The 23,283-nt window shown below is 40.0% G+C and overlaps 4 protein-coding genes and 1 long non-coding RNA gene across 5 annotated transcripts; 4 read left to right on the top strand and 1 right to left on the bottom strand.

Annotated features, from left to right (window-relative positions):
* The first annotated feature begins 6,627 nt into the window (after positions 1 to 6,627).
* LOC130724302 (uncharacterized mitochondrial protein AtMg00810-like) lies at positions 6,628 to 7,788 on the top strand. The gene has a single exon (XM_057575502.1). The coding sequence runs from the start codon at positions 6,628 to 6,630 to the stop codon at positions 7,786 to 7,788; it is 1,161 nt and encodes a 386-aa protein (XP_057431485.1).
* Positions 7,789 to 9,931: 2,143 nt separating this feature from the next.
* On the top strand, positions 9,932 to 12,593 carry LOC130730346 (phenylalanine ammonia-lyase 1-like). Its single transcript, XM_057582334.1, has 2 exons — positions 9,932 to 10,497; positions 10,670 to 12,593. Exons 1-2 carry the CDS (start codon positions 10,094 to 10,096, stop codon positions 12,417 to 12,419), a joined length of 2,154 nt encoding a protein of 717 aa, XP_057438317.1. The 5' UTR covers positions 9,932 to 10,093; the 3' UTR covers positions 12,420 to 12,593.
* Positions 12,594 to 13,529: 936 nt separating this feature from the next.
* Positions 13,530 to 23,153, bottom strand: LOC130730348 (uncharacterized). Its single transcript, XR_009016317.1, has 3 exons — positions 22,959 to 23,153; positions 22,759 to 22,831; positions 13,530 to 13,960 (listed from the first exon to the last, which is right to left on the bottom strand). It is a non-coding gene; the product is annotated as an uncharacterized LOC130730348 (long non-coding RNA).
* LOC130730347 (phenylalanine ammonia-lyase 1-like) lies at positions 14,735 to 17,273 on the top strand. The gene is made up of 2 exons (XM_057582335.1): positions 14,735 to 15,286; positions 15,414 to 17,273. Exons 1-2 carry the CDS (start codon positions 14,886 to 14,888, stop codon positions 17,161 to 17,163), a joined length of 2,151 nt encoding a protein of 716 aa, XP_057438318.1. The 5' UTR covers positions 14,735 to 14,885; the 3' UTR covers positions 17,164 to 17,273.
* LOC130730345 (phenylalanine ammonia-lyase 1-like) lies at positions 19,823 to 22,397 on the top strand. Its single transcript, XM_057582333.1, has 2 exons — positions 19,823 to 20,384; positions 20,509 to 22,397. Exons 1-2 carry the CDS (start codon positions 19,981 to 19,983, stop codon positions 22,256 to 22,258), a joined length of 2,154 nt encoding a protein of 717 aa, XP_057438316.1. The 5' UTR covers positions 19,823 to 19,980; the 3' UTR covers positions 22,259 to 22,397.
* Positions 23,154 to 23,283: the final 130 nt, after the last annotated feature.

Below are 23,283 nucleotides of genomic sequence, written 5' to 3'. Positions count from 1 at the left end.
GGGATGAATTGGACATCCTCAATCCTCTTCCGGTATGTACTTGCAATCCATCATGTTCTTGTGGAGCTCTTAGGAAGATTGGTGAAGAGTGCAATAAAAATCAGGTTGTTCGATTCTTGCGTGGTCTAAACGATCAATATTCTGGTGTTCGTTCTCAGTTGATGCTTCTTGATTCCCTTCCGAATGTCAATCGCGTTTTTGCCATGATAGCTCAGCAGGAAAGGCAATTTGTTACAGAGAATGTTGCAGGTGCTAATGCCATGATGGCTTCTAAGGAAACTACCATGAGCAAGCCTAATTCTTCTAGTAATTATGGATCTGCTGGCAATTCTGGAAGGTACAACTCTAAGAAGTGTACACATTGTGGGAAGATGGGTCATACCATTGAGGAATGCTACAGAAAGCATGGGTTTCCTCCAGGGTACAAGTCCAGGAAGTATCCTCCTAAATCTGCTAATTGTGTCCATGTCAATAAGGACGATCAAGCTGCATATCCTCAAGATCAACCTTGCAAATTTGGGTCCACACAAGATCAGTACAACACTTTGCTAGCTCTCTTGCCTTCTCAGGATTCCCAAACAGCCAGTGTGAATGCTTGTTCCAAGATTGCCATCACCACCAAGAATGGTAAATTTTTAATTTGGGTTGTGGACACTGGAGCCACAGATCATATTTGCACTAATCTTGCTTGTTTCATCACTTACAAGAAGATTTCTCCTGTCAGGGTGTCTCTTCCCAATGGCACTATATGCATTGCAACAATCAAGGGCACAATTAGAGTCTCAGATACTTTAGTGCTCACTAATGTGTTGTATTTGCCAGATTTTACCTATAATTTGATATCAGTTTACACATTGGTTAAATGCATGAAGTTTAAGCTGACTTTGGAAAATGATGATTGTTTGATACAGGATTCCAATGCTTGGAAGATGATTGGCACAGCTAAGGCAATTAGAGGGTTGTACATCTTCAGAAATCAAGCCAGTGCTCCCATCATTGATGCCTACCTTGCTTCGGTCAAGTCTTCCAACTCTATCCATAAATCTCATGTAAATAGCTTTGTGAATAGCCTTGTAAATAGTTCAGTGTCTAATAATTCAAACCTATGGCACTATAGACTAGGGCATCCTTCTTGTGTAAAGGATCAGTCCATTAAGGACCTTTTTCCATATGTTCATTGTAATAAAACACATTCTTGTGACATTTGTCCAATTGCTAAGCAAAAGAAGCTTCAATTTCCTTTAAGCACTAGCAAGTCAAGTTTTGTAAGGCCCAAGTTTTAACGCTTTGGATAAGTGAATAAAATAAAAGAGTTATTTGATTAAGATAAATTTGGGAAGGAAAAAGGTTCAGGAAAAGTCCAAGAATTTATCGAAAAACCGAAAGAGTTATAGCACGACTAACATACGCTTAATCCTAGGTCAAAGGTATTAGTGAATAGTTAATTTACGTTTTAGGACACGATGGAAACTAATTCCAAAAATCCTCAGAGAAATGTTAGAACTTCTTTTTTCCGTCCTTAAACAACCATTTCGATGCGAAATCCTGGAAAGTACGAACGTCAAATTCCAATTCTCGGAAGTTTGCCGAAACGGAATCCCTGATAGTTCGAGAAAACCTAAGATCGACAGACGATGAAGACTTTTTCTATTCGGAGCTGCAAAAGAAGATTCCACCCGCGTTCTCCTATTTCTCTCATCATTCCTAATCTTTCTTCAGAAGGAAGTTTTCTCATCCGACGATCACTGCAAAAAGTAGTTTTTCGGGATAATCCGACTTACACCGACTTATGCCGATTTTGGATCTTTTGGTTTAATTCCAAGAATCCTGTTTTGAGTTCTGGAATTCTGTCGCCAGAACCTATCTTAGAATGCGCAGCGGAACCCGCAGGAAAAATCGGAATCGCAAAAAAATCTTTTTTCCGTTTTTTCCAAAACCTATAAATAGCTTGAAAATTAGATTTTTTTCAAAAAATACCCATTTCCCCTCCCCAAACCCGCGAGCTCCTAGAGAGAGAGAGAGAGATCCGGATCTTCGTCGTTTCTTGCCCGTTTGCTTCACCGATCGTCACTTATCGAAGACCTCGAGGTAGGTAAACTATACTCTCCTTCGAATCGTCGTTTCTGTCCATTTCTCCTACGACCTTCTGAGTTCAAAATTTTGAGGTTTTTGAAAAACTGTTCAAATACGCTGATTTCAGTGTCTAAACTTCTTCCCTGCATGCTCCTGAGCGTGTTCTGCGGATTAGATTTTGTCAAATGTCGACGAAATGCCGCCGGGATCAATTTCTACCCTAAATACCCATTTTTCGGCAAAGTCACAACCTTTACGCTCTAATCTATCGACTCGGCTTAGTGCTAGTAGAATTTGTCGTCATAAACGTCGTTGTGGACGTCCCCATCCAATTTGTTTTTCAAAAATCCAATTTTGAAATTTTGAGCTAAAAATAATGACCAAACTACCCCTATATCAGTTTTCGATCCGAAAATTTTTCCGAGCCTAGAACCGTCTTAGTTACAGCTTATGTTAACCTAGGAACCAAGTTTGATCGAAGAAAAATCGACCCTCCCAATTAAAGGAAGTGGCCGAGAGCTATATCAAGGGGGGGAGAATCCGATTTTTCGAAAACTTGTCTTAACGCGTTAGATTGTCGTACCACGGAGGTAGTAGTGTACCGTGTAACCCTAGGACTCTTTGATTGCTGAGTTTCTGACTCTTGGTGTTGATTTCTGTGATTTTTGCTTAAGGTTCGTTTGAGGAGATTCCCAGAGATCAAGGAGAAAAACTTGAAGAACATTTTGAGGAAGAAGCTGGAAGACCCACCGGTGAGGGCTACTCTCTGAATTACTAGATAATGCTTTAGGTGTCGACAAGTTCGACTTGATTTATGTGTTATGCACTTAATTGTTAAATGTCTGAATTGTTCTCTGAGGCTTCGGCCGACCTTGCTGAGTATTTGATGCCATGATATTGTGTGCTAAATGATTCACATGCTATGTGCTACATGGTTAACTTAGGATGTGTTGGAATATGCTGTTATGCTTTTGACTGAGCTGCTTTATTTATGCTATTCCACGTGCACCTGAGATTCTGAGGAGTGAGGATTGCGGGCAAGTCATGCCGAATTTTTATGAGATTTTGAGAAAGTTTAGAAAGACGAACGGAGTTCGGACCTTGTTATGTTTTAATGGATCGAGACCTTCTCAGGGAATTATTTGAGATTGTGGGATCTCTGAAAACTCTTAGGAAGTATTATAAGATTAAATGAAATCTATTTTATCACGGAAATTCATAAGACATTAATCAATTTCTAAATCCTTTGAACAATAATAACATCCTTAGATAAGAGCATAGAGCCTGAGTATTAGTTTGGAGATATGAGAAGTGTCGTCGAGTCCAAGTTTTGAGGAAATCTATAAGTTTCCAAGTACTTCGGTACCTTTTCGCTCGATGAGCAGTTTATTGTTTGGCTATCTAAAGTTTAGCCGGGAACTATAAGTTTCCAAGTACTTCGGTACCTTTTCGCTCGATGAGCAGTTTATTGATTGGCTATCTAAAGTTTAGCCGGGAACCATGAGTTCCAAAGTATCTTCTTCTTCTTTTGATTAATTCATTTTGTCGCAGAATCGACGTTTGCCTTAGGGTAGGCTTTTTAGAGACAATAAGTTAGCTAGAACACGTGACGACGTGTCGAGTGAGGTCGGAGACGTTGTTTGGCTAATCACTTGCATTCATGCACTCATTTTGAGGTTAATACACGGCGTGATACCGGACCTCGGTGGATTCCAAAATGGTCATAAGACCCGGATTTCCATATTTAGGACACTACGGTGGTCCTCAGTAGCAGACGGAATGGCAGACCTACGGGTTCACTGCTGATCTGACTACTTTTGTGTGGTGTAAGAGACACGCGAGCAGGAAGGTACCCACCGTGGCTGGTGTTAGGGCCGCCTCGTTGATGTCCATCCTTCTTCCGGAATGCATTTTGTTACCCAGCATTGCATTTCATGCAACATACATGCTGACTTAGTTGCTGAGTGTGATTGGTAACTGTTTATCCTATTTTTGAGGCATGCTACTTGTTTTTATGGTTCTTTATATTCATTGTGATACATGCAACCCTAGGAAGCTATCCCAAAAATTATAAGCCTGAGAGGCAAAATATTTATTATCCTATATTATATCTGGTTTTATTACTTATATAATTCTTTGGAGTTGACCCTCGCGTCTGCTGTGTGTGTTTGGGCGGACTACGCCATTTGTCAGATGAGTATGGGGGATTGGTTTACCATGGTCAGCCCCTCGGGGGGGACCAGGTACGAGATGCTTGATCAAGACGACCCAGGTGCATGGGTGGTCGATTCCGAGGGCCACCGTGCGACCTACACCGGTCGGGTCATGGAGGACCGTGTCGACCGATTCGGACGCTTGACGGAGGGAGTGATGAGGAGGCACATAGTGAGCTTCAACCTGCCTCCAGGTGTACACTGCGGACCCGGCTTGGGAGGACCTCCACCGCCACCATCCCCTTCGGATGATGAGGACCCCTCTGAGGAGGTGCCAGTAGGTGGGGCTTCGACGGAGTCTAGTCCGTCTACTGCTGCTGCTGTCGTCGCGGATCTCGTTCCGGGCCCCGAGCCCGAGAGGCCAGTGCAGGAGCGCATTAGGGTGGACAGAGAGGGCAGTGTTGAGTATGTCGACTTAGTCGTCCTGGATGCAGATTCGGATGACGACCGCGCTAGCGTGTAGGATCGAGTGCTAGTGTGGGCTCCTCGGGTAGGGATAGTGTAGGAGTAGTGTCGATGCTCTGACCGTCATGCTTCAGTTTTGGGGACAGGGTAGTTTCCTACCGGTAGCTTTTTTGTGTGGTTTCCTATGGAGATCACAAAGAGCTGGTTGGATTTAGGGGGTCTTTGCTTAGGCCGCTGGGCCAACTTGTTCTCAGATTTTGAGGTTTAGTGTTGCGGACACAGTTTTTTTACCTTGGACTGTACATATTGCCTTCGGGCGTTACTCTCTTTATGTCACCCGTCACTGGAGGTTACTCGTGACGTGGTTGTATTTAGCGAGGCATGTATATATAGTTGTATAGTAGTTTCTTTTATCTTTTGTTGGGAAGTTTATTGCTTTCTGTCTTTAGTTATAATGTCGAAAAAAAATAATTCACGTTTTTTCCGCTTAAGTATTTCTTTTGGTTACTAAAGTGACGCCACCGAAATCGGGGTGTTACAAGTTTTCTGTTTCAGCTTGTGCATTTTTTGATATTTGGGGCCCTGTTGCAACTGTGTCTTTGTCTGGCTTTTCTTATTTTCTTACTGTGGTTGATGATTTTTCAAGACACACATGGATTTATTTCATGAAATCCAAAGCTGAAGTGAGACCTCTCATTAAGACTTTTTGTGCTTTTGTTAAAAATCAGTTTGGCACTTCAGTAAAAACCTTAAGGAGTGATATTGGCCAGGAATTTCTCATGCCTCTTTTCTATTCTTCTGAGGGCATCATTCATCACACCACTTGTGTTGAAACCCCCAGCAAAATGCCATAGTTGAAAGGAAACATCAACATGTCATTAGTGTAGCTAGAGCCTTGCTTTTTCAAGCTCATTTACCAGTTACTTTTTGGTCCTATGCTGTAGCACATGCTGTCTATCTCATAAATCGCCTACCTACACCAGTGCTAGACAATAAATGTCCATTTCAAATCCTTTACAATACAGTCCCTGACATCACTAATCTCAAAATTTTTGGCACTTTGTGTTTTGTCTCAACACTTACCAGTCACAGGAAGAAATTTGATCCTCGGGCTACTAAGTGCATTTTCCTTGGTTTTAAACCTGACACTAAAGGTTTTGTTACCTATGACCTCAAAAGTAGAGTCATTTCCATTTCTAGAAATGTGACTTTTCATGAACACAACCCCTTCAAACCTCTTGATAGTGACTTAACTCCAACACAAGCTTTCCCTACTACCCTTCCTCCTATCTTTGATGATGACATACCTGTTCCAGCTACTGTACAAGCTCAGGAACCACCAGTTAATAACCAAAATCAGGTTATTGCTCCACGAACATCACAAAGAATAAGGAAACCACCATCTTACCTTCAAGATTACCATTGTACTCTCTTGTCTTCTGATAGTGTGCCAATTACTTCTTCAAGCACAGGTATCAATTATCCTTTATCCAAAGTGTTGTCTTATGATCATCTTAATCCCAAGTATCAATCTTTTGTCATGAACATTAGCTCAAGCTTGGAACCAACAAGATTTTCGGAGGCAGTGAAACATGAGTGCTGGAGAAAGGCTATGGATCAAGAGATTGAAGCCTTGGAGAGAAATCAAACATGGATTTTGGTGGATAAACCTCCTGACTCTAAACCTATTGGCTGCAAATGGGTGTATAAGGTCAAATACAAGCAAGATGGGTCCATTGAGAGGTATAAGGCTCGTTTGGTGGTAAAGGGTTACACTCAAGTTGAAGGAGTGGACTTCCAAGACACATTTTCCCCTGTTGCAAAAATGACAACTTTAAGGGTGATTTTAGCTTTGTGTGCATCTCAGTAATGGCATCTCCACCAATTAGATGTAGACAATGCATTCCTACATGCATCCCTTGATGAGCAGATCTATATGACAATTCCTCAAGGACTAGTTTGTAACAAAGCTAACCAAGTCTGTCTTCTTCAGAAATCCTTGTATGGCTTAAAGCAGGCCAGCAGACAATGGTTCAACACACTTAGTGCTTCTCTCAAGAAACTAGGGTACAAGCAAAGTAATGCTGATCACACCCTCTATATTAAAGCATCCTCAGGTTCTTTTACTGCTTTGCTTCTATATGCTGATGATGTTCTTCTGGCTGGAAATGATATGCATGAGATTCAACTTGTCAAATCTTCACTTCATGATCAGTTCAGGATCAAAGACTTGGGTGAGGCCAAGTATTTTTTAGGTCTTGAAATTGCACGGTCCACATCAGGCATTGTTCTCAATCAGAGAAAGTATGCTCTTCAACTGATTTCAGATTCAGGACATTTGGCTTCCAAACCTGTTTCTACTCCCATGGACAACTCACAGAAACTAGGAACAAACATTGGCACTCCTCTTACCGATATAGGGTCTTATAGAAGACTAGTGGGCAGACTTTTATATCTTAATACTACAAGACCTGACATCACGTTTGCAGTGAATCAGCTCAGTCAGTTTCTTTCTGCTCCTACTGACATTCATGAACAAGCAGCTCACAGGGTTCTCAAGTATCTCAAAGGATCTCCTGGATCAGGCTTGTTCTATCCTGCTTCATCTTCTACAACTCTAACTGCCTTCAGTGATTCTGATTGGGCAGGTTGTATTGATACTAGGAAATCTATTACTGGCTATTGCTTATTCTTAGGTGATTCTCTGATTTCTTGGAGGTCTAAGAAACAAAGCACTGCATCCAGATCTTCTTGTGAATCTGAGTACAGGGCCATGGCAACAACAGTTTGTGAAATTCAATGGCTACACTACCTTCTTCAAGATCTGAATCAGCCACAGCTAGCTCCTACTTCCATGTTCCGTGATAATCAAAGTGCTATGCACATTGCACACAATCCCAGCTATCATGAGAGGACCAAACATATTGAACTTGACTGTCATATAGTCAGAGAAAAGCTTCAACAAGGATTAGTTCATCTCTTGCCTATTTCTACTACTCTACAAACTGCTGATGTATTCACAAAATCTTTGACTCCTGCACCTTTCAAGACTTGTATTTCCAAACTGGGCATGAAAGACATTCACCTCCCAGTTTGAGGGGGGCTAATAGATATGTAATAGATCAAGGACTAGTTTGTAATTAGTATTAGTTAGAGTCCTTGTCTTTAATTAGAAGTTAGTTAGTTGTGTTTTCTGTTAGAAGGTTATCTTGTTATATAACCTAGCATCTTCCATTCTGTAAACCACTGAAGCATTATCCTTCTGTATTCTTCTTCTTCATTTCTTGATTCAATGGAAATTAGTTTCAGTTTTGTTACAATGTGAAAATTTAGGGATAAAATTACACATGTCCAATCTTGTTGCCATAGCCTCTTTCTCAATCACGCTCGGCCAACCACCACCAACTCAAAACCCAGAATCACTCAAGTTCCAATTAATCTCTCTCCCCCCACCCCCACCCCCAAAAAAAAATTAGAGATAGAAGTAGGCCAAGTGACCGACAATGGTTTATGAACTAGCCTACATCAAGTCTAGATCAGACTAGACCAAATTAATTAATAAATAAGGTTAAAACTTTTTTAGAAGCATACTTAGTTAGAAAAATCAAATTTAGATTACTTAAAAAGTCTTATAAGTCAAACAAGCCGAGCTATTTAAATAAATATGATAAATATAAATTTATCGTTTTATTATTTTACATTGAATTTGTATTATAATATCTTAAAGTTATATATTAATTGACTTATTTATATGTTTAAACATGTTAGACTAAACCATATAAAACTCTTTAAATATGGACTAAGCTATTTACTTTGACCTAGAAGATAAAAAAAATAATGATTTTAATATATTTTAAATCATTAATGTATAAGTTTGTTGACATGTTTACAAATAGATTTGACAATCTACTTAGATATTTTATTATAAAATTGGTCTTTTATTAGGCTATCAGGTCAGACTAGACTTTCAAAAAGATCAGACTATGACAAGTAACAAGTCAGACTCAGACCTTGGGTTTTTTAAGTCCGCCTAGCGAGCCTAATTCCACCCCTACCCACCATGAAACCACCACCTCTTTTCCCTATTCAACTAAACTCCAAAGGAATTGACATAAATTCATGATACCACATCAACAAAGCGCTGAAAATGACTAAAACACTCCAAAGTCAGGTGTGGATCCAACATAAAGTATTGTAGTAGGATAACAAGACCAGAGTGAAGCCTAGCAATTAATGTCAGTAGAGGGCAAATAACCAGCTGAACCACTAACAGAAAAAACAGAAGTAAACCACAATAGCAGGGAACACTAGTTTGAAACACCATTGTTATCCATTAAGCAACAATAGAAGCCAGTTAAGCAGACTATCAGAAAGAGTTTTCTACTTTTTTCCCCTGAAGCAATTTTAATCTTTAGGTAGATGTGCTAATGAATCATGTTTTGCTAATGAAAGCAGCAGTACTCCACTACTACTCTAAATCAAATCAAATAATTTGCACATGTTTTATGCCAAAACATGACCCCGATTGAGTTGGATCATGCACATGCATTAGCTGTTATGCTTGCTGAATAAACAAAACCATGAAACTTATTAACATATTAGATAAATTGATTTGATTTTCACGTTGATTGAAAAAAGTATAAAAATAAGAAACCAAGCCGTCCAAAGAATACTGTGTGATGTAGAGGCTTGACTTGACTAACGTTTAGTGTTGGACTAGCAAGGGTGATATTCCCTCGTTGCTTCTGTCCTTCCAAGTTCCAATTACCTCCTCATTTTGTTTGCACGACACAGCACTAACAACAAGCTCAATAGAATACAGAGAACCTGGAGAGACACGTTGTAGGATCCTAGCCACTAGTCAAGGGAGTGGCAATCAAACGGCTATAATTAATTTTCCAACAACCCACATTCTGTTAGATCAGCCACTTAGTCTCACCTACCAAGCACACACATTAGAATTTGGAAAAAGTCCTCCAAAACAAAAAAACAGACAAACAATAAACAAACCAATCCACCTACTCTTTCTAGAGTAATGATATATACACACCTCATTTTTTAAACACTTCATTTCCACCTCTTTTTATTTCTATCTCTCTCATCTTATCATCTATCACATCTCATATTTTCTCTCTCTTACTTTTTCTTTTCTTCCTATCTCTCTCACCATTCCACCTCTCCACCTCAAAAGAGAGGTGTGGATGAAACATTATCCCTCTTTCTATATAAATACCCACTCACTCTTCCCTTTACCTCTCAGGAAACCCACAACTCACCAAACTAACATTTCCACATTCAGCTCACCAATCTCTTCCTCATTTTCCCTTCTCATAACTCTAGCAAACTTAGTCCATTTTTCTTAAGATAATCAATCTTGTAAGTGAGAGATCATATATACTAAGATGGCACCAACCACCAACAGCAACCACGAGAGCCTAAATAGTTCCATCTTCTGCACTGCTGCTAAAGCAGGCAGTGATCCCTTGAGTTGGGGTGTAGCAGCAGATTCGATGAAGGGGAGCCACCTGGATGAGGTCAAGCGCATGGTGGCTGAGTACAGGAAGCCTGTGGTCAAGCTAGGCGGGGAAACTCTGACCATAGCTCAGGTAGCTGCCATTGCAGCAAACGACCAAGGCGTAAGCGTTGAGCTGTGCGAATCAGCTAGAGCTGGCGTTAAGGCGAGCAGTGACTGGGTGATGAACAGCATGAACAATGGCACTGACAGTTACGGTGTCACCACCGGCTTTGGCGCCACCTCCCACCGCAGAACCAAAAATGGCAATGCTTTGCAGCTAGAACTCATTAGGTAATAACTCAATTCCAATTTCAGCACACATAACTAACTACTTGCAGTTTAATTTATTTTCCATCCACTTCCTAATTAATTCATTCCTAACTCCTAATTGATTAGTCATCAGATATACATATACATTTCATTAAATAAAAGTTGTTGATGTTAATATGTTCTTGTTCTTCAGGTTTCTGAATGCTGGAATATTTGGCAATGGTACAGAAACAAGTCACACACTACCACAGCCTGCAACTAGAGCAGCGATGCTAGTGAGGATCAACACTCTTCTCCAAGGATACTCAGGCATTAGGTTTGAAATTCTAGAAGCTATCACCAAGCTCATCAACAACAACATCACCCCATGTTTACCACTTCGTGGTACTGTCACGGCCTCCGGTGATCTGGTCCCTCTTTCTTACATTGCCGGCTTGCTTACTGGCCGACAAAACTCCAAAGCTGTTGGACCATCTGGCAAGGTACTTAATGCCAAGGAAGCTTTCCAATCAGCTGGCATAGACTCAGGGTTCTTTGAATTGCAGCCCAAGGAAGGGCTTGCTCTTGTTAATGGCACTGCTGTTGGTTCTGGGTTAGCTTCTATTGTTCTCTTTGATGCGAACATTTTGGCTATACTGTCTGAAGTTTTATCGGCTATTTTTGCCGAAGTGATGCAAGGGAAACCTGAATTTACCGACCATTTGACACATAAGTTAAAGCACCACCCTGGCCAAATTGAGGCTGCTGCTATCATGGAGCACATTTTGGATGGAAGTTCCTACATGAAAGCTGCAAAGAAGTTGCATGAGGTGGATCCTTTGCAAAAGCCAAAACAAGATCGATATGCACTTAGAACTTCACCTCAGTGGCTTGGCCCTCTGATTGAAGTGATTCGATTCTCAACAAAGTCGATCGAGAGAGAGATTAATTCTGTGAACGACAACCCTTTGATTGATGTTTCCAGAAACAAGGCCTTGCACGGTGGTAATTTCCAAGGGACCCCTATTGGAGTTTCCATGGACAACACACGTCTGGCCCTTGCAGCAATTGGAAAACTCATGTTTGCTCAGTTCACTGAGCTTGTGGATGACCACTACAACAATGGCTTACCTTCAAATCTCACTGCTAGTAGAAATCCCAGCTTGGATTACGGTCTTAAGGGAGCTGAAATTGCAATGGCTTCTTATTGCTCTGAACTCCAATATCTTGCAAATCCAGTCACAACTCATGTCCAAAGTGCTGAGCAACACAACCAAGACGTGAACTCTTTGGGTTTGATTTCTTCTAGAAAAACCAACGAAGCCGTTGAGATCCTTAAGCTCATGTCTTCCACATTCTTGATTGCACTTTGCCAAGCAATTGACTTGAGGCATTTGGAGGAGAACTTGAAATACTCAGTGAAGAGCACTGTAAGTCAAGTTGCCAAGAGGACTCTTACCACAGGTGTCAACGGAGAACTCCATCCTTCCAGGTTTTGTGAAAAAGATTTGCTGAAGGTGGTCGATAGGGAAGCTGTATTTGCCTACATTGATGACCCTTGCCTTGCTACTTACCCATTGATGCAGAAACTGAGGCAAGTGCTTGTGGATCATGCTTTAGTAAATGGAGAAAACGAGAAGGACTCAAAGACATCAATCTTTCAAAAGATTGCAACTTTTGAGGATGAGTTGAAGAGTCTCTTGCCAAAGGAGGTTGAAAGTGCAAGGGCTGCATATGAGAGTGGCAATCCAACAATTTCAAACAAGATTAACGAATGCAGGTCTTATCCATTGTACAAGTTTGTGAGGGAGGAGCTGGGAACTGAGTTGCTAACTGGTGAAAAGTCCAGGTCACCAGGCGAGGAGTGTGACAAATTGTTCACAGCAATATGCCAGGGTAAAATTATTGATCCTCTTTTGGAATGCCTTGGGGAGTGGAACGGTGCCCCTCTTCCAATATGCTAACTTTATTAGTAACTTTTAGAAATGGTTTCTTTGTATCTTCGCAAGGGAAGCATTAATCATTCAGATTATCAAGTCCTTAGCAAACTAATAAGGAAAACTCCATCTCAATTTCCTCGATGTGAAAGAGGAGCTTGTAATTTAATATTATATAATAGAATTTTTAGTTGTTTGCCAGAGCTTTGAGTATCACTATATTATAATACATAGTTTCATGTCTTTGAAACTGCAAACATTTTTCTTTATGTTGTATTTAGTTGAGTTCAAGTTTGTTTCTTAAGATCAGCATTACCTCAGCTTTTGGAAAATCACATCTAATCGTGTGGAATTACAACTGAAGACAAGGGCAAACAGTATATTCAAATACTCGTTAGTCAGCACATTTAACAGCAGCGAGGGGCTGGAGTCTTTAGTTCATTTAGCATATTTTGTCTATAATTCAGCAAAGAGTGTCTTTTCTCCATTCAGAAAATGGACAATTAGACACAGCAATCATTTCTCACTTTCATGTTTTGATGCCTAAAAATATCTGTTTTCATCAGCACATGTATAACCAATTTTAGTGTATGAGTTTCAGATGATGTTTCCCACCCTTTGTTCACTTGTTGTTCTAGCTATATCTTTTCTTGATTTTGTAAATTTTATACAATCTTCAAAAATTGTGCCAACAATAGGTTTAACCATGACAATGGTTTGATCAAATGAAATGTCCCTATTCACATGCTTTGGTATTTTACTTTTGTTATAATGAACTCTGCACAGCTTTATATCTTTCTTCCTTGCATCCTGCTCCAAAATGTAGTGTCTCTTACCATCCCTACCCCACTGAAAATGAAATCCTCCAAAGATTCTTTAAAATTCACTCCACTTTCTTGAAGACAATTTACTGATACTCATTGCACTAGATGCCTACAGTCCCTCCACTAATTCAGAATTTTGTAGAAGGTATATTAGCCAGGTCAGGTAGCTAAACATTTGAAAACCAAAGTCATCAGAGAAAGGAAACTATGTTTGTACAACCTGTCAGTATGTTTTACTTATCCTACTTATCACTGATGTTGCACATTTGCAATAGAATTAACTTTGAAGCAAATATTGACATGATACTCTGGGTTGTCAAAGGGTTAACCACCAATTATGTAAATTGCTCAAATCTTTGAGCAGGAATATGAGAGGTATGGTTCCATGATACATGACAATTGGAAAAGCTAGGCATTGCCACTGTACAGGGGAAACATATTTAGTAGGGCTATTAAGATTTAAGAGGTGCATATGCATGAAACAGCACGACACCAATAATATAAGGCATTCAATACATCAACAAATCTTCTGTCTAGGTACAGTACTTTCTACAAGCAATAAAGTTTAATGTAGAATATGGAATTATGGCTAAACATGTGGCAATAGGCTAATTGCACCATACTAATTATTAGGTGTGTAAAAAGTAATTTTAGGATGTACTCACTTGCCTTTGAGATAGACATCTGTGGTACCTGGGCTTTAGCCTTTTTGTGCTGGGCCTTTACGCTTTTAATATGATCCACCTTTGACCCAAAAAAAGATCTTATATCAGCAATGAGGGATCAAAAGCAGTAATGAAGCAGAAGTTAACCATTGACCAAAAAAAAAAAGCAGAAGTTAACCAGAATAGCAGGGAGCACTAGTTTTGGACACATTGTCATGCACTAAGCAACAATAGAAGCCAGTTCAACATACTATCACATAGAGGATTTAATTTTTAAGGTAGAGTTTTCAATTTTTTCCCTGATGTAATTTTTTTCTTTTTAGGTAGAGGAGTTGAATGAATCAAGTTGAGCTAATGAACCAGACAGAACTCCAAATCAAATAAATTAAATTAAACTGGTTTAGATAGTTGTTAAAACTTGACCTACATGTTTAGCTTTTTCGTTGACTGAATACACCAAACCATGAAACTTATTAGTAGAATATTAGATAAAATAATATGATTGTCATGTTGGTTGAAAAAATTACAAAATAAAAACCAAGCCGTCTAAATTATTAGAATTCGGTGTGATGTAGAGGCTTGACTTGACTACGTTTGGAGTTGAACTAGCAAGAGTGGTGTTCCCACATTGCTTCCTTCGTCTAATGCTGACCCCAACAACCTACCTCCACATTTCGTTTGGAAACACAGCAGCCACGTTGCAAGATCATAGCCGCTGGTAAAGGGAGTAGCAATCCTACGGATATAATTAGTTTTCCACCAACCCCCTTTCTAACAGAGCCCGCCAATCCTATTCTACCTAACAAAACCACATGACACACACACCACATTCTCTATAAATTCCCACTCACCATTCCCTTCATCTCTCAGGAAATCAACAACCCTCCTAAGTATTTCCACATTCAACACAACAATCTCTACCTCATAACTTGAGCAAGCCAGCTCCATTTGTGTTTCAATAATCAATCTTCCAAGTAAACTATTTATCAGTTTGCATTTTTAAGATGGCACCAACCACCAACGGCCACCACCAAAGCCAAACCGATTCCATCTTTTGCACTACAGCTAAAACTGGCAGTGATCCCTTGAGTTGGGGTGTAGCGGCGGAGTCAATGAAGGGGAGCCATCTAGACGAGGTCAAGCGCATGGTGGCGGAGTACAGGAAGCCGGTGGTCAAGCTTGGCGGAGAGACCCTGACAATAGCTCAGGTGGCTGCCATTGCCGCAAACGACAGCGTGAGCGTTGAGCTGTGCGAATCAGCTAGAGCCGGCGTTAAGGCGAGCAGTGACTGGGTCATGAACAGCATGAACAACGGCACTGACAGTTACGGAGTCACCACCGGATTCGGGGCCACCTCCCACCGTAGAACCAAAAATGGCAATGCTTTGCAGCTAGAACTCATCAGGTACTATACTATACTAACTCAAATCCACACTCATCATAACTAACTAGTACTAATTAATTAATCATCATATTTACAATTACATTCATTGTATAAAAGTTGTTGATGTTTATATATTATTGTTCTTCAGGTTTTTGAATGCTGGAATATTTGGCAATGGTACCGAGACAAACCACACACTGCCACAGCCTGCAACCAGAGCAGCCATGCTAGTGAGGATCAACACTCTTCTCCAAGGGTACTCAGGCATTAGATTTGAAATCCTAGAAGCTATCACCAAGCTCATCAACAACAACATCACCCCATGTTTACCACTTCGTGGTACTGTCACGGCTTCTGGTGATCTTGTCCCTCTTTCCTACATTGCTGGTTTGCTTACTGGCCGACAAAACTCCAAAGCTGTAGGACCCTCTGGCGAGGTGATTAATGCCAAGAAAGCTTTCCAATTGGCTGGCATTGACTCAGGGTTCTTCGAATTGCAGCCCAAGGAAGGGCTTGCCCTTGTGAATGGTACTGCTGTTGGTTCAGGGTTAGCTTCTATTGTTCTATTTGATGCTAACGTATTGGCTATACTAGCTGAAGTTCTATCGGCTATTTTCGCTGAAGTGATGCAAGGGAAACCTGAATTCACTGACCATTTGACACATAAGTTGAAGCACCACCCTGGCCAAATTGAGGCTGCTGCTATCATGGAGCACATCTTGGATGGAAGTTCCTACATGAAGGCAGCAAAGAAGTTGCACGAGGTGGATCCCTTGCAAAAGCCAAAACAGGATCGTTATGCACTCAGAACTTCCCCACAGTGGCTTGGCCCTCTGATTGAGGTGATTCGATTCTCAACAAAGTCAATCGAGAGAGAGATTAATTCTGTGAACGACAACCCTTTGATTGATGTCTCCAGAAACAAGGCCTTGCACGGTGGTAATTTCCAAGGAACCCCTATTGGAGTTTCCATGGACAACACACGCCTGGCGCTTGCAGCAATTGGCAAACTCATGTTTGCTCAATTCACTGAGCTGGTGGATGATCATTACAACAATGGGTTGCCTTCAAATCTCACAGCAAGTAGAAATCCCAGCTTGGATTATGGTCTCAAGGGAGCTGAAATTGCCATGGCTTCTTATTGCTCAGAACTCCAATATCTTGCAAATCCCGTCACAACCCATGTGCAAAGTGCTGAGCAACACAACCAAGATGTGAACTCTTTGGGTTTGATTTCTTCTAGAAAAACCTATGAAGCCATTGAGATCCTTAAGCTCATGTCTTCCACATTCTTGATTGCACTTTGCCAAGCAATTGATTTGAGGCATTTGGAGGAGAACTTGAAACACTCAGTGAAGAGTACTGTCAGTCAAGTTGCCAAGAGGACTCTTACCACTGGTGTTAGCGGAGAACTCCATCCTTCCAGGTTTTGTGAAAAAGATTTGCTGAAGGTGGTCGATAGGGAAACTCTATTTGCCTACATCGATGACCCCTGCCTTGCTACTTACCCATTGATGCAAAAGCTGAGGCAAGTGCTTGTGGATCATGCGTTAGTAAATGGAGAAAATGAGAAGGACTCAAAGACATCAATCTTTCAAAAGATTGGAAGTTTTGAGGATGAGTTGAAGAGTCTACTGCCAAAGGAGGTTGAAAGTGCAAGGGCTGCATATGAGAGTGGCAATCCAGCAATTCCAAACAAGATCAATGAATGCAGATCTTACCCACTGTACAAGTTTGTGAGGGAAGAGTTGGGAACTGAGTTGCTAACTGGTGAAAAGTCCAGGTCACCAGGTGAGGAGTTTGACAAACTGTTCACAGCAATATGCCAGGGTAAAATTATAGATCCTCTTTTGGAATGCCTTGGGGAGTGGAACGGTGCTCCTCTTCCAATTTGTTAACTTTACTAGTTTCTTCAGGATATGTTTTCTTTGTACTTATGCTACTGTAACTTTATTCATTTGCTTTATCAAGCCTTGGGCAAAATAATATGGAAAACTAATTTGCGGAATATGGAATTATGGCTAAACATGTTACTAGGCTATAGCTATTTGTACCAAACTAATTTGTGGAATTTCTCCACAATATGCTAACTTTAAAGATCAAATTCCCTGTACAGGTATGACATTGAACTCTTAAGCAAGGTAAACAGGAAATAAAACTAAATAAGGATAGAAAGAAAGAGAACAAATAAACCCTGGCATTGCTCATCAACTTTTAATATCTGCTAAACAACCACCTGGAATGTCCCCATCCAAAGCAACCTCAAGATCAATAAACCACTAAATCATGATATGTGACATATATATCAAAGCAGAAAGACAAGAGATAAAAGTAGATTTTTGCAAAAGCTGGGTGCGAGGGGAAATGATGAGAATCTGACATTAAATCAGAATAAGCCTGCAGACCCTAAACCAAGTTCTATAAATTTCATCTCACCTTATTCAAATAAAAAAACCAGAATACCAACCATTAAAAGTTAGTCTAATATTTTGGAATTGCTCTTAAATTTCAGCAAGCTAGTAGTTTGATTACCTGGCTTTTACCAAAAAGAGACTTATGTGAGAAACATGTTACAGACAACATGTTACAGAACATTTTCCCACCCTTTCCCAAAACTTATGCATCATAGATGCAGTTCAGTATATTAAGATCACCAACTCAGACCAGAATCTTTGGTTTTTAGCTTATCTGAAACCAATTCAGGGAAGTAACAACACTTCAGTCTAGTACAGATAGAGGAGTAGAATCAAATGAAATCAATGTATAAGTTTTACATTTATACACCAATTTTAGGCCACTAGTTTGTTTTAATCCAATGTCTGCGAAGAATGCAAATCTTATATGTAAAATCCAACGCTAATTAGGGAAAAGGGATAAGCTCTAGACAGAATAAAACTATAATTGTTTCTAAAACTCTTACAGTTCGAGAGAAGACATTTTACCATGCTATGTGATGTGATGTGAGGTTTAAACTTCAGAATATAGTGATTTGTACCCTTTGCATCATACGTGTAATTGTTAAGTAATCTTATACTTTTTCTACCTCTTCCCACCGTTTTTGTCTGCTCACCTGTGCTTTCTGCTTTGAACTTCACTATGTTCATAATCCTGTTTGTCTTACCTCTCATTTCCACTCTGTTTTTGTTCTTATTTTTTCTCTATTCTATCTCTATCACATCACTTATGCTATCACTCATTTCTCTCTCTTATATTTCTTTCAAAAAGTGTAGAGGGTAAAAGTATGAAGAGAACATTAATCTTCTGTTTTTCCTTCTTTTCTCATTCAATCGTATTATTAAGTACAAGAGCTCTTAAACTTATATCAAATAAAAATTTCAAAAAAAAATTGCATTTTGTTAAATCCCGAATATATATATATATATATATATATATATATATATTTAATTAAAATAAAAACAAAATTACTATTTGATTCACATTTTTTATCAATATTTATATTTTCTTTCTAAGGTGTATAATTGTCAATTATGATATGAGTATAATTCATTTACACTCTTATAATTTTCCACTTCATTTACTTTTTCTTAATTATATACACATAACATAAGGGGTAAGCCCTTCTAAGAAAATGAGAAGAAAAAAAAAATGGTAGTCCGTCCATCCAATCAGAACCATCCCAGAATGAAGTCTATAGATTAATCAACAAATTAATAACAGCAGAAGTGCAAAAAACCAGAACCACTAAAAGAAAACCAGCCAAATGAGAAATAAACCAAAATAGCAGGGGACACCAGTTTTGAACACCATGGTCATGCCTTAAGCAACAAAAGAAGCCGGCTCAGCATAATATTTTTCTTTGTATTTCATCTCATCTCCACATATATTCTCTTCTTAATTATTTCTTATTTTTCTATCATATTACATATCGTCTCTCTCATTTTCTCTTTTTTTTTCCTTTCTCCCACTTGGTATAAGTATGGGAGAAGTGTGAATAACAACTTATTCATCATAATATAGAAGATGTTAACGTTTAAGAAAGAATTTTCTATTTTTTTCACTGAAGTAATTTTTTTCTTTTTAGGCACATGAGTTGCTTGAATAAAGCTGTGCTACTTAATCGAACAGTACTCCAAGAGTCCAAGTCAAATAGATTAAACTGGTTTAGATAATTGTTTCCTTTGATGTCAAAACTTGACCCATGCACGTGCTTTAGCTTACGTTGACTGAAACCAAACCGTGAAAACTTGGTATGTTACATTTGATCCTCACGTTGATTGAGAAAAACTACAAAAAAACAAACCAAGCCGTCAAAAGAATACTGTGTGGTACATGCTTGACTTGACTGTGTTTGGTGTACCTCGCAGATTCCTTCCTCTTCCAACTACCTTCTCATTTCGTTTGGAGGACACAGCAGCCACATCTACCAACAAGCTTGAACAAATCTTGGAGTGACACGTAGCAGGATCCAAGTCGCTCGTGAAGGAATGGCAATCAGACGGCCATTATAAATTTTTCACCAACCCCCTTTCTGTCCTATCTACCTAACAGCTACGCATGACTCACACACCAATCTTCCTATAAATGCCCACTCACTCTCCATTCATCTCTCAGGAAATCAACAATTCTCCTAAGTATTTCCACATTTAACACAACAATCTCTTCTCTCCCTCATAACTTGAGCAAGCTAGCTCCATTTTTTGTTACGATAATCAATCTTTCAAGTATAATATCTATCAGTTTGCAATAATATTAAGATGGCACCAACCACCAATGGCCACCACCAGAGCCAAAATGATTCCATCTTCTGCACAGCTGCTAAAGCCGGCAGTGATCCCTTAAGTTGGGGTGTAGCAGCAGAGTCAATGAAGGGGAGCCACCTGGACGAGGTCAAGCGCATGGTGGCAGAGTACCGGAAGCCGGTGGTCAAGCTTGGCGGAGAGACTCTCACAATAGCTCAGGTGGCTGCCATCGCCGCAAACGACCAAGGCGTGAGCGTTGAGCTTTGTGAATCAGCTAGAGCTGGCGTCAAGGCAAGCAGTGACTGGGTGATGAACAGCATGAACAACGGCACTGACAGTTACGGTGTCACCACCGGCTTCGGCGCCACTTCCCACCGTAGAACCAAAAATGGCAATGCTTTGCAGCTAGAACTCATCAGGTACTATAATATACTAACTCAATTCCACACTCATCATAACTAACTACTAATTAATTAATCATCTTATTTGCAATTACATTCAATGTATAAAAGTTGTTGATGTTTATATATTCTTGTTCTTCAGGTTTTTGAATGCTGGAATATTTGGCAATGGTACCGAGACAAACCACACACTGCCACAGCCTGCAACCAGAGCAGCCATGCTAGTGAGGATCAACACTCTTCTCCAAGGATACTCAGGCATTAGATTTGAAATCCTAGAAGCTATCACCAAGCTCATCAACAACAACATCACCCCTTGTTTACCACTTCGTGGTACTGTCACGGCTTCTGGTGATCTAGTCCCTCTTTCCTACATTGCTGGTTTGCTTACTGGCCGACAAAATTCCAAAGCCGTTGGACCATCCGGCGAGGTGGTTAATGCCAAGGAAGCTTTCCAATTGGCTGGCATTGACTCTGGGTTCTTTGAATTGCAGCCTAAGGAAGGGCTTGCCCTTGTAAATGGCACTGCTGTTGGTTCTGGGTTAGCTTCTATTGTTCTCTTTGATGCTAATGTATTGGCTATACTATCTGAAGTTCTATCAGCTATTTTTGCCGAAGTCATGCAAGGGAAACCTGAATTCACTGACCATTTGACTCATAAGTTGAAGCACCACCCTGGCCAGATTGAGGCTGCTGCTATCATGGAGCACATCTTGGATGGAAGTTCCTATATGAAAGCAGCAAAGAAGTTGCACGATGTGGACCCTTTACAAAAGCCAAAACAAGATCGATATGCACTTCGTACTTCTCCACAATGGCTTGGTCCTCTGATTGAAGTGATTCGATTCTCAACAAAGTCAATCGAGAGAGAGATTAACTCTGTGAATGACAACCCTTTGATTGATGTTTCAAGAAACAAGGCCTTGCACGGTGGTAATTTCCAAGGAACCCCTATTGGAGTTTCCATGGACAACACACGCCTGGCTCTTGCAGCAATTGGCAAACTCATGTTTGCTCAATTCACTGAGCTTGTGGATGATCATTACAACAACGGGCTGCCTTCAAATCTCACAGCTAGTAGAAATCCCAGCTTGGATTATGGTCTCAAGGGAGCTGAAATTGCCATGGCTTCTTATTGCTCCGAGCTCCAATATCTTGCGAATCCAGTCACAACTCATGTCCAAAGTGCTGAGCAACATAACCAAGATGTGAATTCCTTGGGTTTGATTTCTTCTAGAAAAACGTATGAAGCCATTGAAATCCTTAAGCTCATGTCTTCCACATTCTTGATTGCACTTTGCCAAGCAATTGACTTGAGGCATTTGGAGGAGAACTTGAAACACTCGGTGAAGAGCACTGTAAGTCAAGTTGCCAAGAGGACTCTGACCACTGGTGTTAATGGGGAACTCCATCCTTCCAGGTTTTGTGAAAAAGATTTGCTGAAGGTGGTCGATAGGGAAACTCTATTTGCCTACATTGATGACCCATGCCTTGCTACTTACCCATTGATGCAAAAACTGAGGCAAGTGCTTGTGGACCATGCATTAGTAAATGGAGAAAACGAGAAGGACTCAAAGACATCAATCTTTCAAAAGATTGCAACTTTCGAGGATGAGTTGAAGAGTCTCTTGCCTAAGGAGGTCGAAAGCGCAAGGGCTGCATATGAGAGTGGAAATCCAGCAATTCCAAACAAGATAAATGAATGCAGATCTTACCCACTGTACAAGTTTGTGAGGGAGGAGCTGGGAACTGAGTTGCTTACTGGTGAAAAGACCAGGTCTCCGGGCGAGGAGTTTGACAAATTGTTCACAGCAATATGCCAGGGTAAAATTATTGATCCACTTATGGAATGCCTTGGAGAGTGGAACGGTGCCCCTCTTCCAATTTGTTAATTTTACCAGTCATTTTTTTATATGATTTCTTTGTATTTATAAAGCGTAACATTAGTCATTTGTTTTATCAATTCTTGTAACCACTGCGTGTAGACCAAAATAGCTGCACAGCTTTGTAATAAATCTATTACTTTCTCTATATGTATCCTATTTTCTCACACTAACAGGGCATCAGCTAACTAAAGAAGTCTACGGCTTTAAGGTTTGCGTCGCTTCTCCCTACTTCTAAACGTCACGCCTCACCCGAATGTGTATAAGAAAAAAAAACACTGAAAAAATCCATCCCTCTTTCACTAACAAGTTACTGAAGCTAAATAAGGACAAGGCAGCAACAGTAGATCAAATCATGGAGAATAGCCATGTAAAGCACAGAATCAATAATTCATAAAGGGAAGTATTATCACATTTCACTAATCAATTGCATCATGGCAAAAAGCAAAGGATTGCAAATCATTGTTTTCTCTCAAACAGCATTGAATATTTACAAGAATTGAACTTACCAAAAGATCTAGGTTTATGAAGCTTCTCGCAACTGAAAGAAATCCATCCAATCTGCTGAATACACATACATACCTCAAAAATTGAAATGAATTCAATGTTAGAAATCGTTTTAGGGTTTTGAAAGATTTGATCAGGAAATTAAGGGTGAGAACGAAGATTTTACAGTAACCAATAGTTGAAGTTGTGGAAGAGAAAGTACCTCAAAGTAACAGAGAAGAAACGATCGGTGACCGCGACGAGAGCGCTTCGCGAACGAGAGAGAGAGAGAGAGAGAGAGAGAGAGAGAGGGTCGACACTGTTGGCAGCTGGAAATCGGAGTAGCAGTGAAGAAGAAGGGAAAGGGGGAAGAAAACGTTTCAATTTGGTTTCGGTTAAGTTAAGCGGGAAAAATTAAAAACGGTAACTACAATAGATTAAAAATGCTAATAGTTATATTGTAGTAACAAGCGCCTTTTAACACTTTATCGCTTAAACAAGTGGTTAGAGGTTTCATTACAGTTTTCCGAGTGGAAAAAAACTTATTA

The sequence above is a fragment of the Lotus japonicus genome, chromosome 1 (assembly GCF_012489685.1).
Source record: "Lotus japonicus ecotype B-129 chromosome 1, LjGifu_v1.2".
Lineage (NCBI taxonomy): Eukaryota > Viridiplantae > Streptophyta > Magnoliopsida > Fabales > Fabaceae > Lotus > Lotus japonicus.
The sequence above is the reverse complement of the archived record's forward strand: the minus strand, read 5'-3'. Positions and strand labels throughout refer to the sequence as shown.

Coding starts and splice junctions, on each gene's coding strand:
- LOC130730346 (XM_057582334.1), top strand. CDS start 10,094: ATGGCACCAACCACCAACAGCAACCACGAGAGCCTAAATAGTTCCATC. Junction 10,498..10,669: donor TTGCAGCTAGAACTCATTAG/GTAATAACTCAA, acceptor CTTGTTCTTCAG/GTTTCTGAATGCTGGAATAT.
- LOC130724302 (XM_057575502.1), top strand. CDS start 6,628: ATGACAATTCCTCAAGGACTAGTTTGTAACAAAGCTAACCAAGTCTGT.
- LOC130730347 (XM_057582335.1), top strand. CDS start 14,886: ATGGCACCAACCACCAACGGCCACCACCAAAGCCAAACCGATTCCATC. Junction 15,287..15,413: donor TTGCAGCTAGAACTCATCAG/GTACTATACTAT, acceptor ATTGTTCTTCAG/GTTTTTGAATGCTGGAATAT.
- LOC130730345 (XM_057582333.1), top strand. CDS start 19,981: ATGGCACCAACCACCAATGGCCACCACCAGAGCCAAAATGATTCCATC. Junction 20,385..20,508: donor TTGCAGCTAGAACTCATCAG/GTACTATAATAT, acceptor CTTGTTCTTCAG/GTTTTTGAATGCTGGAATAT.